This window comes from Panthera pardus, unplaced genomic scaffold (assembly GCF_024362965.1).
Source record: "Panthera pardus isolate Hobbes unplaced genomic scaffold, ASM2436296v1 HiC_scaffold_11, whole genome shotgun sequence".
NCBI classification, from domain to species: domain Eukaryota; kingdom Metazoa; phylum Chordata; class Mammalia; order Carnivora; family Felidae; genus Panthera; species Panthera pardus.
This window is the reverse complement of record NW_026526666.1, coordinates 64,680,456-64,696,151: the sequence shown is the minus strand read 5'-3', so window position 1 is coordinate 64,696,151 and position 15,696 is coordinate 64,680,456. Positions and strand designations below refer to the sequence as shown.

The 15,696-nt window shown below is 36.7% G+C and overlaps 1 protein-coding gene across 13 annotated transcripts in view; it reads right to left on the bottom strand.

The window, feature by feature from the left end:
- Positions 1–5,476: 5,476 nt before the first annotated feature.
- TUT4 (terminal uridylyl transferase 4) overlaps positions 5,477–15,696 on the bottom strand; it is a 136,473-nt gene continuing 126,253 nt past the window's right edge. For 7 of the 13 annotated variants that reach the window (XM_019449276.2, XM_019449283.2, XM_019449284.2 and 4 more), the window contains 3 exons: positions 13,522–13,969; positions 8,570–8,728; positions 5,477–7,137 (listed from right to left, as the gene is read on the bottom strand). In XM_019449276.2, the coding sequence (XP_019304821.2) occupies positions 7,049–7,137; positions 8,570–8,728; positions 13,522–13,969 (696 nt within the window). In that variant the 3' untranslated portion in view covers positions 5,477–7,048. Of the gene's footprint in view, positions 7,227–8,569; positions 8,729–13,521; positions 13,970–15,696 lie in introns of all 13 variants that reach the window. The other 6 variants (XM_019449281.2, XM_019449279.2, XM_019449282.2 and 3 more) reach the window with 3 other exon arrangements.

The window sequence follows — 15,696 nt, the reverse complement described above, 5'->3', positions numbered from 1 at the left end:
TTCCTCACCTGGTAATACTTGAGCTGATAAAAGTCATCCATAAGAGCTAATGTTATTCATCATACAACTATATATAAGACTGCCTTTAAGAATTAAATATAAGCACCTCTATTTATATCTGTTATAGAGTCCTAGAAGTTAGTTCTTTACCAAAGTGATCCAGATGGAAAGAAATGTCTTCTGGCTTAATGACCTATGGACCAACCAAGCATATTGTTAAAATATTCATTTTAAAGTATAAGATTAAGAAATTGAAAAACCTGCAAAAAAAACCCACAAAAACTCGACAATCTTAAATAACAGAAATAAGCCTCGCCTCCTCAAACAAACTATAAACTTAAAGCATACTTATTTAGGTGTATGGAGAGATCTGAACCAAATTGTAGTACAGCCAGCCTAAAACAGGAAGCAGATTGTTCCTATTCTTTTATTAGTGACAAAGAACTGCAGACGAGATGAAGTCTAAGGACAAAATTTGCTGAAGGGCCATTTCTGTCATCTGTGTGCTAGCCTACTGGATGAGGCCTTGGAACTGTAGCTTTGTAAACCTTTTTTGACTGTAGCCTATATTAAGAAACATTTTACATTTTACCCCTTTACACATGTATTCTATACTGAAACATTTCAGGAAAAAAACATTATGCAAAATGCATTCTGATATTTCCTATACAGTATTTTGTGGGTTTTTTAAATTTTTTTTAATGTTGAGAGAGAGAGAGACAAAGCAGGAGCGGAGAAGGGGCAGAGCAAGAGAGGGACACACAACCCAGGCTCCCAAGCAGCTCCAGGCTCCGAGCTGTCAGCACAGAGCCCGAAACGGGGCTCGAATTCACAAGCCATGAAATCATGACCTGAGCCGAAGTTAGATGCTCAACTGACTGAGCCACCTAGGCACCCCTTAATACATTTTTAACACTGGGTGCAAACTACTAAATTGATTTCACTTCCCACAATTAATTTGGTTAAATCTTCCAATATAAGAACTCAACTGAAAGCCTCATTCCCTGAGCCCCTTTCTGTTATTTCCCGCATATAGATTGATCTGAGGTTAAATAAGCATTACTCAGAAAAGAAAGACCACAGATGCTGGTCACTCCCTGCAGAAAGTTAAAGTAACAAGTTCTCCAGACTCAAAAAAAGACCATTAACAGGATGCATGGGTGGCTCAGTCAAGCATCTGACATGATCTCACAGTTTGAGTTTGAGCCCTGCATCAGGCTCTGTGCTGACAGCTCCGAGCCTGGAGCCTGCTTCTAAATCTGTGTCTCCCTCTCTGCCCCTCCCCCACTCATGCTCGTTAGCTCGCTCTCAAAAAAATAATAAACATTAAAAAAAAAGACCATTAACAAAGTGATGTTTTAAAAAAATGCAAAGTATACATGTTCAAAGATGAGATTAAATAAGCTTAGTAGAGCTTAAATGAAGATTTAAAAAACTGGACAAATAAAAGCCTTATTATAAAGCAATATAAAATAAATATAAGGCATACAAAAAATAGGCTGGAGAAAATAAAAATGGGAAATAATTTTTAAAAGACATATAAAGGTAGTAAAACACTTGAAATCCTACATATGCATAATTCACATTCCTGATGAAGAAAATTGAGCAAATTTAAATATCCAGATACAAGAAAATTTTCTTGAAATAATGAACAATCTATTAAGAAATAGCCTGATGAAGGTAAGACACAAAGAATTACAAGGACATCTAAGCAGAGAAATCAAGTCCTGTATAATGAGGGGGAAAAATCAAGCTGGTCTCAGATCTTAGAACAAACTTCACAAGGCAGCAGTGAAGCAAAAGGCTCTAGGGGTAAAGTTGTGAAAGGAATTTTGTACCCACCCAAAGTTGTCTTTAAAATGTAAAGAGGGGGTGGGGCGCCTGGATGGCTCAATCAGTTGAGCAATGGACTTGCTAGGGTCATGATCTCGCAGTTCCAGTTTGTGGGGTCGACCCTGTGTCTGGCTCTGTGATGGCAGCTCGGAGCCTGGAGCCGCTTTGGACCTCTCTCTCTGCCCCTCCCCCATGTGCTAGCTCTCTCTCAAAATAAAACATAAAAAAAAATTTTTTTTAACATAAAGGGAAAGGACACCTGGGTGGCTCAGTTGGTTAAGCGTCTGACTTCAGCTCAGGTCATGATCTCATGTTTTTGAGTTCAAGTCCTGCTCTGTGCTGTCAGCACAGAGCCTGGAGCCTACTTTGGATTCTGTGTCTCCCTCTCTCTCTGCCCCTTCCGGACTCCTGCTCTGCCTCTCTCTCTCTCTCTCAAAAATAAACAGTAAAAAAAAATTAAGAACAAAATGTAAAGGGAATATGCATTCTAATCACTTAGGAAAAAAATGCCTGACAATAAAACTCACCCAACAAGAAATTAATCAAATTCAGGATTTGGGAATAAAAAGCAGCAGTAAAAGGAATGGTAGTAAACATTTTAAAAACTAAATAAAAATGGGAAATAGTTTTAGGACTTGATGTGAACAAAATGTGTGGATTTTGTTTTTCATAATAGGAGTCCTACACTTCACTAAAACACATGAAAACCAGGAAAAAATAACTCCAGCCTCTTTAATGTTTTCTATAATTGCCCTTAATTTTAAGAGGAGTCTTTTAGTGGGGCACCTGGGTGGCTCAGTGGGTTGAACATCTAACTTTTGATTTTAGCTCAGGTCATGATCCCAGTGTTTGTGAGATCAAGCCCCGTGTCGGGCTCCACACTGAGCATGGAGCCTGCTTAATTAAGATTCTCTCTCTCTGCCCCTCTCCCCTGCTCATTCTCTGTCTAAAATTAAAAAAATTTTTAAGGAAATCTTTTAGAACTACCATAGAAAAAAATTTTTAAGTTGAGCAGTTCATTTCACTTTTTGTTAAATCCAAGTAAAATTAATTTGCTATATTTACTGAACATAGCACATGAGCCCACTTTCTAAAAACTCTTTGTATGTATGTTTGTCTATGTTTAAGAGAAATAGCTGGGGGTTGCCTGGCTGGTTCAGACAGAAGAGCATATAGCTCTTGACTGGGGATATGAGTTTAAGCCCTACATTGAGTATAAAGATTACTTAAATAACTCTGCTTTGGGTCCTCTGTTCCCCCCCTCTCTCTGCCCTCCCCTGCTTTTGACGCTCTCTGTCTCAAAAATAAACATTAAAAAATAGTATTAAAATAAACCTGAGGCGTGCCTGGGTGGCTCAGGCAGTTGAACGTCCAGCTTCGACTCAGGTCATGATCTCATACTGAGTTCGAGCCCTGCGTCGAGCTCTGTACTGACAGCTCAGAGCCTGGAGCCTGCTTCGGATTCTGTGTCCCCCTCTCTCCGCCCCACCCCTGCTTGTGCTCTCTGTCTTTTAAAAATGAATAAACATTAAAAAAATTTTTTTAATAAAAAAATAAAGTAAACCTGAGGTTTAAAAAGTATTTCTGATTGATGGATGATTTCTATACTTTGTTCCTTTACTTAATACTTTTTTTAAATGAATACATTTAAATTATCCTTCACAAGGGAAAAAATTAGTTGTTCCGACTTTAAAGCTATTTTATAAGCTCACCAACACATTTGATGTATTTTTGGGGACCACAAAATGGTAACCACCTTCCTGGAGGCAGTTTGGCAATATATAGCAGGAATCCTAAAACTTTTACCTTTTTTACCTAATAATCCCATATACAAATATAAGTATATATCTATATATATTCACCATGCTAGAATATATACAAAAATAGCTTTATCGCATCATCTTATATAATTTTTAATATATGAGGAAAAAACAGCAAAAATGTCCATCTGTAGGGCACTTAACAAATAAATTGTATGGTACAAAATTAATATTCATACTTTGAATAATCTTTAATGGCAATGGAAGATACTAATCTCTCCATGTCATTAAACATTATACAAAACATTTCAAAACAATATGGTCTTAAGTGTGGTGTGTGTGTGTACTCTGAATAAAGATTGATAATTTTGGCACTTCCAACTGCTCTACAATGAATTTGAATTCACAATCAAAAACTTTTAAGTTTACAACTTCTAAGAGAAGTTTACAAACTTCTAAAACTGAGCTGCTGCTGGTATAAATTACAAACTTAGAGTATTATTACAGTTTTCCACTTAGAACAGTTTTGCCAGTTACTGAGCACTGGTAATTGCTGAAGGAGGGACAAGTGAGATACTGAAAATTACTATATAGAACACTATCACAAAAGTAAAGCCTAAATTACTGGGCTTTATAAAACCCCCAAAATACGTTTTTCCAGGTGATATATACCTCTTTCCTTTAGAAAGTAAAGCTGAATTAGGGACAGTCTCTTATTGGAGATTTAGTAATCTCAATACCTAACAGGGTGCTCAAACTCACAACCCCAAGATCAAGAGCTGCATGCTCTTAAGACTGGGTGCCTCAGAGATTTTTTTTTTTAACGAAAGTTTCAAATAAATACAAAAGAACAGTAAAATGAACACTTTACACACCTCATCATCTGTTCTCCAAGACTTGAAAAAAGATTAAATACATGAACGCTATTTAAAAAAAACCTGAATGCTGAGTGTCTAGGTGGCTCAGTCAATTAAGCATCATCTGACTTCGGCTCAGGTCATAATCTCACAGTTCACGAGTTTGAGCCTCACATTGGACTCTGCTGTCATCGCAGAGCCTACTTCAGATCCTCTGTCTCCCCCTCTCTCTGCTCCTCCCCCACTTGCTCTCACTCTCTCTTCCTCAAAACTAAAAACATTAAACAAAAACAAAAACACCAATGTTCCAAGTCATATAGGCATACCTCATTTTACTGCACTTCACTTACTGCCCCTCAAAGATACTGAGGTTTTTTGTTTTGTTTTGTTTTGACCAATTGAGGATTTATGGCAACCCTGCATGGAGCAAGTCTATTGGTGCCTTTTTTTCTGATAGCATTTGATGACTTTGCGTCTCTATCACATTTTGGTAATTCTCACAATATTTCAAAGTTTTGTATTATTGTATTTATCACGGTGATCTGTGCCATGGTTTTGGGTGTCACAAACCATGCCCATATAAGATAGCAAACTTAATAAATGCGTGTGTTCTGACTGCTCTACCAATCAGCCATTTCCTCATCTCTCTCTCTCCCTTGGGCTTCCCTTTTCCCTGAGACATAATATTGAAACTAGGCTAATTTAGAACCCTACAGTGGCATCTACGTGTTCAAGTGAAAGGAAAAAATCAATCTATGTGGCAAAACTACATTTGTGTCTTATTTTAAGAAATTGTTACAGCCAACTCAACCTTCAGCAACAACCACCTGATCAGTCAGCACTCAAGTCAAGACCCTCCACCAGCAAAAAGATTATGACTCACTGAATTTCAGCTGATGGTTAACATATTTTAGCAATAAAATTAAGGCATGTACATTTTCGACAAGCTACTGTACACTTAAATCAACTACAGGATAAGTGTAAACGTAACTTACATGCACTGGGAAATCAAAAAAGGCATTTGACTCACTTTAATGCGATACTCGCTTTATTGCAGTGATCTGGGACCTAATCTGCAACAGCTCCGAGGTATGCCTATATTTTAACAAAAACATACACTGGGCCAGCTATCTCATTAACAGAACAAATGAGCAAACTCCACCATTTAGTAGGATTCTGAGAGATACTGAAGTTTTAATACGAAGAACTTACAGTAAATAGACCTGATCTTAACATTTAATAAATACCTTTTCAGGGCTGTAAATATGGCAGGAAAGCCCTCAACCTCCTGCAATAGATTTCAAGCATCTTCCAAGGTGGAAAATATGGCAAAAGCCCAGAGTCTCCTATTTAAGTAATGCATATCTGAGGAAGCAGAACAAAGATAATACACTGTCCTTAAAATACATTTGTATTTACTTATTCTGCAGATTTCCAAATAAATCTATAGGATCATTTAGTCCAAAATCCCTGTCAAATATGTAATTGGGAGGTTTAGACAAAATGACCTCAGCTCAATGAATAGTACCAAAAAGAACTAAAATACTACTAACAACACAAGTTTAATTTCAACTATAATCAGTTACCACAACCATTATTGGTAAACACCATCCTGGCAAGTGTGCATTCCAGGTAGTAACAGAACTCAGAATGGATAGTCTGGCACATACTAGTACCTCAGTAAGTAAGAAATCTCTTCCCTCCACTCAAATTGCCAGTATCAGTCTCAGTGTTTAAAAACTCTTCTTCAAAAGATCTGTTTCCATTCTCTTTCCAACATAGAAGTGTGCTACCTTGGAATTCACTTTATCGTTTTGCACCTCTGTTTTCTCAATGATGAACAGACATGAAGACAGTATATGTTTCTATCAACTTCATATGGGTGTTGTGAAGATCCAGTAAAATAAAGGACATTAAAAAAGATTCTTGGTTCTCTAAGTCTGTAATTTAGAATGCTCCATTCACTGAGAGTAAAACAAATCTCTAAATTGTTACATATCTCCATGATCTAAACAACCATATGAATTAACCAAATTTGACGCTTGTCAAAAAGATTTATTAACTTAAAATAGAATTACTTCAAATACAGACAAAAGCAACTTTCTGTTCAATTTTGAATATTTTCAATATACAAGAATGTAAAAGAAAAAATTCTGAATCTTCACGTTGTAGTTTTATTTTATTATTTTTTTTTTTTTTAGCTTTTAAAAAGTTTTTGGCACTACAAGGTTCTGTAAAGAATAGAAGTGACAAATTTAAAACACATGAAAGTTTTTCCTAATTCTTAAGAACAATATATATAAAGTCTGAAGCAACCAAAGTATGAATACAGCTAATAGAAAATAAAGAATGTAATTTTTTAAATTCTCTCTTTATACAATTCATCAAGATTAAACAAAACATAAAATTCCCTTAAAAATAGGGTAATAAAATAGATGAAATTTGTATCACTCAATTTGGTGATACTAGTAAAAACTATAGTTCATATTTATATACAAATAATACAGTCTTTAAAAACAGTCTTAGAATTTAAATAAGCTATCTAAACGTGTTAAAATTTTAAATCAGGACCTGATTTGTTTTGCTTTCCATTAAATGTCACTTTTTCTGCTGAATGTAACTGACATTGAGGTACGGATACCCTTGAGACAGCAGGATTGGCTGGTTGCTGTGCATCGGTAGACCAGCTGAAAGAAAATGGACTCGCATTACTCCGACACGTTTCCTCTTGGTGGGTGGGGACAACGCTCTCTACACCGACGGGTGGCACATCTGTCTGTTGGACACAACACAGACAGGAAACTGAAAGGCTTGTGCCTATATATCTGACAACGCTTAGAATTAATAACTTGTAGCTAGTTCTCTTTTTTTCTATTTATATAGTAAAGAGGAGATAAAGCATGTAAAAACATTTCGCAGGAGAAAGAAGAGGAGAGCAGGGAAACATGGGTATGTGAAAGAAAAGAGAGATGAAGGGGAGGTACCAAAGGCAACAAATTCACCAGGGAAAAATTTCAGACTCCCCCCAACCATCCCACCAGCCCACCAAGCCCTTATATGATTAATAACTTTTTTCAACCTTAGTTCTTTACTCAGAAGATTAAGTCCGCCACAGTCAATGTTCTGCCATTCTATAATATAGGGATGCCCCAGCAATACATGGATAGTTTACAAAGGCTTAAATGAATCAAGCCTGAAACTTGTACCAGGGGTTTCCCCTTAAAGTTACCATTTAATTCAGCCTTTCTTTAATTTCTTGAACTCCTAGTTTAAGTGTCGTAAGTAACTGACTCTAGTTTTTTAATTCATAGGTTAACGAAGAGCTGAGGGCCAGACTCAGACATTCCCTATTAGAATTGAAATACCTTCGAGGCAAGTAGGCTAGATAAAATGTGACAAGTTCTCCTTAGTTTGTAATATTCATTACTTAGATCAAACCTATTATTGGTATGTCAGCACTAACAGAATAAATGAATTCTAATGTCATTCAAGTTCAACTAAACAAATTTTGACTATGTCACTATTCAACTAAAAAACTTCTATTAAATTCATACTACTTACTAAACAGAGTCCAAAAAGTTTTTCATAATATGGCCTCAGCCTACCTTCTCTAGCCTCATCATGTACACATCTTTCCCATCCACTTCATCCTCTAGTTGTATTATTTTCTCTTCTTTTTTCCTCACTATGCCAGGCAAAACTCCTCAACTTTACATATATATTCCCTCAGCTAAGAATACTCTTCCCCTATAATCTCTAACAAATCTCTAGGAAAAACAAATCCTGTATCTCTTTCACAGTCTAATTCAAATGTCAAAATCTTGTGTGATTTGATCCTTGGTGTCCGTATCTCCTATAAACTCTGCTAGGATAACATTTAACTGACTCCTTCTAAGTTCCTATCCTTGTCTATTTTACATGTCTGGCTCTTCTAAGTGTACAGGTTTACCTTAATTCTTGCCTGAACAAGCACCTGCACAGTGTGACACACAGTATGCTCTCAATAAAATGTTTACTGAATGCATAAAATCTCACTCCTGGTTCCTGGCCTTCACAAAGCCACCTTTGTCCCAGAACAAAACCCACCCAGCCTCTTAATGAATTTGTAAACAACGGTACCTTGAGTATAGAACGGTTTGTTGGGCTGAAATCTGGCATTTCCCTGATGCATGAAGTTTTGATGCAAACCATAAGGCCACGAAGCTGGGACAAGAGGGAAATGGGGACGTGGTGCATGTTCCCAAGGAATTGGAGGATTTAGTCCTGGAAAGCCTGGCTCTGCATTTCAACAAGACAGGAAAGACATACTTAAAATATCAGTTTGTTCATTTAAATATTCCTTCATTCCACAAAGATTTATTGAGTACCTACCACTGGACAAGAACAATGCTAAATGCAGAGGATACCAATTTTTTTAAGAATCAAACACTGTGCTCAAATTACTCATAAAAGAGACATATAAAAGGTAGAGATACAATAATAAGTAGTCATTGCTATAAGAGATTGGTGGAAGGTGCTCTAAAGAGGGAACTAGGGTGCCTGGGTGACTCAGCTGGTTAAGCGACTGACTCTTGGTTTCAGCCTGGGTTTGGTTTGCGAGTTCAAGCCCTGCGTCGGGCTCTGTGCTGACAGTGTGGAGCCTGCTTGGGATTCTCTCTCTCCTCTCTCTCTGTCCCTCCCCTGCTTGCTTGGGCACTCTCTCTCTCAAAATAAATATTAAAAAAAATAATAATAATGAAAAATAAAGAGGGGGCTAACCTATTTGGTTCAAGGCTAGAGAAGGTTTTCCTAAGATGATTGACTAAACTAAATTTTAAAGCACAAGGAATTGTTAGGCAAAACGGGGCAAAGAGGGCATTTTAAACAGAAGGAATAACAAGTACAATAGCCAGGAAACAGGACAGTACAGCAAGTTTGGGAAGCTGCAAAAACAATCAGCAGTACCACTAAGGAGTAAAAGGAGGCAATGAAAGAAAAAAAGGCTGGATGGATAAGGTAGGATTTACATTTTAAAGAACTTTAGTACATCATTAAGGAGCTTCCACTTCTTCCTAAAGACAATGCCACTATCCTAGAAACAACTGTATCATGGTTCAAAAGGCAATTCTATTAGAAACTGAAGCACTGGGGTATAATGGTTGAGAACTTGGGCTTTGGAGCCAACCAGGTCAAAGTTCAAATCCCAGTTCCAAAAATTACTAAAGTTCACCTCTGGCTGTTGTGAGGATTAAATCAGATAACAAAAACAATGTGGCTTGCACAAGTTGTGGTATGTAAGTAGAGACTCAAAAAATAGGAGTGCTATCCATTCTATGGCAAACCACCCCCACAATCTACTTCCCTTTAAGATGTAAGTACATCTTTCAAAGTGCATCTTTTCAAATTACTCCTAAGTAATTACTCCTAAATCTTTTGCATCATTTCTGGTGGCTTTTCTCATCCAGAGTCACAATGTGGCAGGAAATAATCTGAAAGACACTCCCCTCATTCACTAAACTTCCTAGCAGACTCAAATTAAGAGGTACCAGATAGGGAGGAGTACACAGCCAGAAAACTAAAACCCATACTAGCCATACTCTTAACAAATTCAGTCTTCTCAGGAGGTAAGCAGAAAAACAAAGCAGCTGCTTTGCTGAAAGTTCATAAAACCAAGTTACAATTAAGAACTGAAGCTACAGGGGCGCCTGGGTGGCTCAGTCGGTTGAGCGGCCGACTTCGGCTCAGGTCATGATCTCGCGGTCCGTGAGTTTGAGCCCCGCGTCAGGCTCTGTGCTGACAGCTCAGAGCCTGGAGCCTGTTTCAGATTCTGTGTCTCCCTCTCTCTGACCCTCCCCCGTTCATGCTCTGTCTCTCTCTGTCTCAAAAATAAATAAACGTTAAAGAAAAAAAATTAAAGAACTGAAGCTACAGGGTATATTTTTTGCTTTAAATCAGACTGGGTATATATATTAAGGTCTTGACCAACTGAGAAATGTATTTTGACATCAAAGGGTATTTCTTAGGATATATTCCAATCTCCCTCGGCCATTTTTCACAACTAAATATTTTCATAATATATTCTCACCCAATCCTTCCATTTTCAACAAATTAGTAATTTTAGCTGTAATATTAACTAGGAGTTGTAAATCCATTCCACATATAACAATATAACATTTACTGAGTAATCATTATATAATAAAAATAATATATTATATGAATAATGTATCTACCATACATCCGGCACTATATTGGACACGATGGAGACAATGATAGAGAAGAAACAATTCACGGCCTTTAGAAGTTCAGCCTAATGGGTTATGCAAACAAGTAAACTGGCAATTTCATAAGACAAGTATAAAGATATAGATATTAAGGAAACATGGAAAAGAAAAAGGATACCTAGCACAATTGAAGGACAAAATCAACAAGAGGGGTTCCTGTTAGAAAGTGAGCTAAATTTAAAAATGGAAGATGAATGAGTCACCCAAGCTTTGGAGCAAAGCAAAAGGAGGTGAGAGTAAGAAGGAGAGATAGGGAGAGGATTTTTCCAGGCAGAAGGAACAACTTTAGTAAACAATTACGGGTAAGAGATAATACAGTATGTTCCTAGGACGTTAATTAATTAGTTCATTATGACTGACAGAGATCAACTAGTGGTGGTACTGGGAGGAATAAAACTGTAAAAACTGAGCCATTGTATCAAAGGGCAAGACACTGGGTCTGTGCTCATTATATAACCCAGTGACTATCATGGTACATGTCATAGCATATATACAATAAACATTTGTTGAATGACAGAAACAGAGATCACATTAGAATGAAGATGTATGGGGTGCCTAGGTGCTAGGTGGCTCAGCCCGTTAAGCATGTGACTCTTGATTTCAGCTTAGGTTATGATCTTGCAGCTTGTAGGTTTCCAGCAGCACACTGGGCTATGTGCTGACAGTTCAGAGCCTGCTTGGGAGTCTTTTTCTCCCTCTCTCTCCCCCTCTCTGTGCCCCTCCCCATTTGCACTCATTCTCTCTCAAAATAAATTAAAAAAAAAAAAAAAAAAGAATGGTCATATATGCCACATATCCTTTGATCTTGGAAATCTGAATGAGTTCCCATACTTTGACATTTCTGCTCAGCAAAATACATTATATGTATTGTTCCAAAAGAGAGCAGAGGTACTTCTTCCATCATGGTACTCTAAGCAATAGCATATTTTTGTATAAAAAGTACTAAAATACTTGTGAAAATTGATAAAGGGAAAGAATCAAGCTTTTAGTCTTTTCCTATATTTCAGGATAATCAAGTAGTTAATAAGAAAAAGTTCTTTATAGAAGAATCACAAGCAGTAAATAGAAAATGATCATTTTACAACCCCTAGTAAAATAGCAATTATCAGAAATAATTATCAGTAACAGCTAAAACTATTATGTAAAAATTAATGGGACGCTTCATAATGGACAGAACACACTGATATCACCTAACTCATTGATCAATCTTAGATCACTAAAAGAGGAACAGCGAGAGTAAGTTCTTTTTGAAGTGAGGGAACAAGAAACATACAGGACCAATCAAGAGATAAATTCTTGCCAACAAAAATAACCTGAATCTAATCCAGCTTCTGGACCTAACTTCCAATTTATAGGAAATATGGGGACAGAGGTACATGTTAAATAATGCCACAAAGATACAATTCAGCCAACATCAGAATATAAGAAGTTCTACAGTTTCTTTAATAAACAGTTTATATGGGGGAAAAATAGTGAAGAGAAAGTATTACATATTAAAGGAGACTTAAGAAATAAAATAAGCATACACTTATAATGTAAAGGCTTTGTTTGAATCCTGATTCAAATAAATCAACAATAACAGTAATTTTAGAAAAAGAATAAAAATGAACAGGTATTAGGTGATACGGGGTATGGTAATGGTCTTGTGATTTTTTTTTTAAAGAGATACAAACAGGTTTATAAGGAAATTTGATCCAATGTCTAAGATTTGATTAAATACTAAAGCCAAAAGAATTTTTTAAATGAGGTAAAGGGGTCAAAGAATAGCAAATATTGGTAACTGTTAAAAGCTGGGTAACAGGGTGCTCGTCCTACTTTAAAACTCCCTCTTTCTGTGTACATTTCAAAAAAGTTTTTAAAATAAAAATATAATCAACTAAAACGTTGAATATTAAACAAGATTTATGGTATATGTGTTTTTAATTATGCAAATATTTAAAAAATGGATGGTAACACACCTAAGTATTACTTGGCAATTATGTCTAGGAATTAAGATTATGGATTATCTTTTATTTTTCAAATGTTCTATAATGAAAATGTATTACTTACATATCAGAAAAAACTAGTAGTTTTTAATGCTACAAAGTGCTAGTAATAGCTTTTTAAAGAATTGTTCCTTACTTATTAGTAAGAATTGTTTCTTACTAGGGCAAAGAACAAAGTTTTGAAGAAAGAAATTGATCTAAAACTTGGATCTACTATGATTAACTACAAGAGCATGATAGTAAGTTACTTAACCCTACAATTTCCTAAATTATAAAATGAGTGCTAGCAATGCACCAAGCAGGATTGCAGTGAAACTTTAAAATAATCATAAAGTTGACTCTTAAAAACTGAGAACAAACTGAGGGTTGATGGGGGGGTGGGAGGGAGGGTAGGTGATGGGTATTGAAGAGGGCATCTTTTGGGATGAGCACTGGGTGTTGTATGGAAACCAATTTGACAATGAATTTCATATATTAAAAATTATATATATAATAAAATAAAATAATCATAAAATAAGTGACATTTATGTATATCACCTCATTTAATATTCACAACATCCCTGTGAGTTAGATGCTATTAATATCCTTATTTTACAGATGAAATCAATGCATAAAGAGATTAAGCAACTGCCTAATCCCACATAATAAATGGCAGAGCCAGGATTCAAATCTAGGCAGTCTGAATCCATAGCCCATATACTGTATCTAATCCTATACTTGCCCCTCTGTAAATATTTCCTCACTTTTATTTCCCCCAGTTCAACCAATAAAACCAACCACCCAACCTTTCTACAGACATATACAAAAGAAGAAAAGGAAGGGTTACCCGAATTTCCCACTGTACCATTGTTCACCAGGGAATTTGGAGCCACAGTACGAGGCCAGTGTCCATCATGAGAGGAGTTAGGGATCGCCACAGGTCTGGCAGCAGGCTGTGCAAAGATGATGCTGGGATCGTTCAGGCCAATATTGCTGGGGGCACTGCCTGGTGCAGAGTGGATCACTGGGCCGTGAATAGGCCAGGACGGGGCAGGGATCTGGAGAGGGTGCATTGGCAACAGTCCCATATTGTGCATGGGAGAATACTGAGCTGGTGGTGACTGGGGAAAGTTATACATAGGCATCTGGACCTGATGTGGGGGCTGGGCTCCCTGCTGAGGTGGGCCAAGCTTGGGTTGGGATCCTGGCTGGGATGGAGACTGGGTAATGGCAGCTGACTGGGATGAGTTCTGTGGAAATGGTTGGGGCTGAGGAGAATACGATGGTGAATCAGACTGCAAAGAGAAAAAGATAACATTTTAAAATTAATTTTAAAACATCTTACTATTATAAAAGCAGAGATAATCAAAATACAAAATTATGGAGTTATTTCATTAGAACATTATAAACAGAACTCTATAATGTGTATAATAAACAATAATAGAGCCTCATTTTACATGAAAATAGAATTTTCTTCAAGATCCTCAAACCCTCTCTGACATATGTACTACCCTATAAACCCTTTTACTATCCAAAGAAAAAAGACCACAGACGTCATTCCCGTCATGCAGAACCCACATTTCCAACTGTAACTAGAAACTTATATCTAAATATCTCACAGCCACTTTGATTCAGTCCCTCAACAAGTGTTGATTATGTCTGGGCATTGTTTTAGGTGTTAAAAATACAACACTAACATATATGCCCTCATGGAACTTAAAGTTTATGGGGAAAAGGAAGAAGAGCACATTAAGATTACACAAGCAATCCAAATAAATTAAAATGATTACTATGATAAAGAATGTATAATGTATAGTGTATAAGGAAATCCCAAAGCAGGAACACCTAAAAGTACTTGGGAAGAGAGAAAGATGAATGAAAGTGGAAATCAAGGAGAGCATCCCAAAGGAAGCTGAGACTCAAGGGTAATAGAACTCAGTCTGATAAAAGAGAATAGGGATAAGGGGAAGGAAAGAGTGTTTTGAGCAGAGAAAACAACATGACTGAAGGTCTTTAGGCTCATGAACACCTGGCTTTTTTAAGTAATGGGATTGTGAAATAAGTTTAATATTACTGGAGTACAAAGGCAGGGGAACGGCAGATTTGAGGTTGAAGAACCAATGAGGGGCAAGATAATGAAGGGTACTACAGCCCTTGTAGTTAAGACTTTATCCTGAGGGCACTGGAAAATGACCAAAGGGTTTTAAGTGGGTCAGGAACACCATCAATATGTGTTTTAGAAAAATTATTCTGGCTTAACAGGAATGAAACAGAAAATATTAGGGGGGAAAAAACACTAATGAGACTGATTAAAAGGCTGCTACAATAAATAGTCCTGAGATGATGGTAAGCTAGGCTACAAAATAGGGACAGGGAAACAAATGGCTGTGAGCTCTTTTTTACAGGTAGAAACAACAGGATTTGGTGACTGATTTGGATGTGTGAATTGAGGGAGAGGAGTAGTTCTGGAAACCAGAGAATAGGATCATTCAATGAGATGGAGAACACAGGAGCAAGAAGAGGCCAGTCTAGGGATTTGGAGAAAAATGTTACATTCCAGACATTTTGAAGTTAAAGTGCTTTGTGAGACATCAGAACAGCAGTGTCCATTAGGCTCTTATCCAAATATCAGGTAACAGAAAAGTGAGTGTTGGAAGCAAAGGGTAGAAGTAGAAGCAGCACAGGAAAGTGGTTAGAGCGTAGGTTTTGAAGACAGAGCCTGAGGGTTCAAGTTCAATTTACAAGTGTGTTTTGACCTCAGGCAAAAAACTTAAATCTGGGTTTTTTACCTGTAATGTATAAATAATGAACTGAATCTACCTCATAGGTTTTTGTGTAGTTTAATTAAAATACATGTGGAAATATAAACACCAAATTAAGGATAGTAGATACATTTTAGTAGCTAGGAAGGGATGGTAGGAAGGTTTTAAGATCCAATACGAATGCATAGGGATTGTTGACTATGGGTAATTTTTTAATAAATCAAAGATAACAAAATGTTAAGACTTATTAAAGTCTGGTG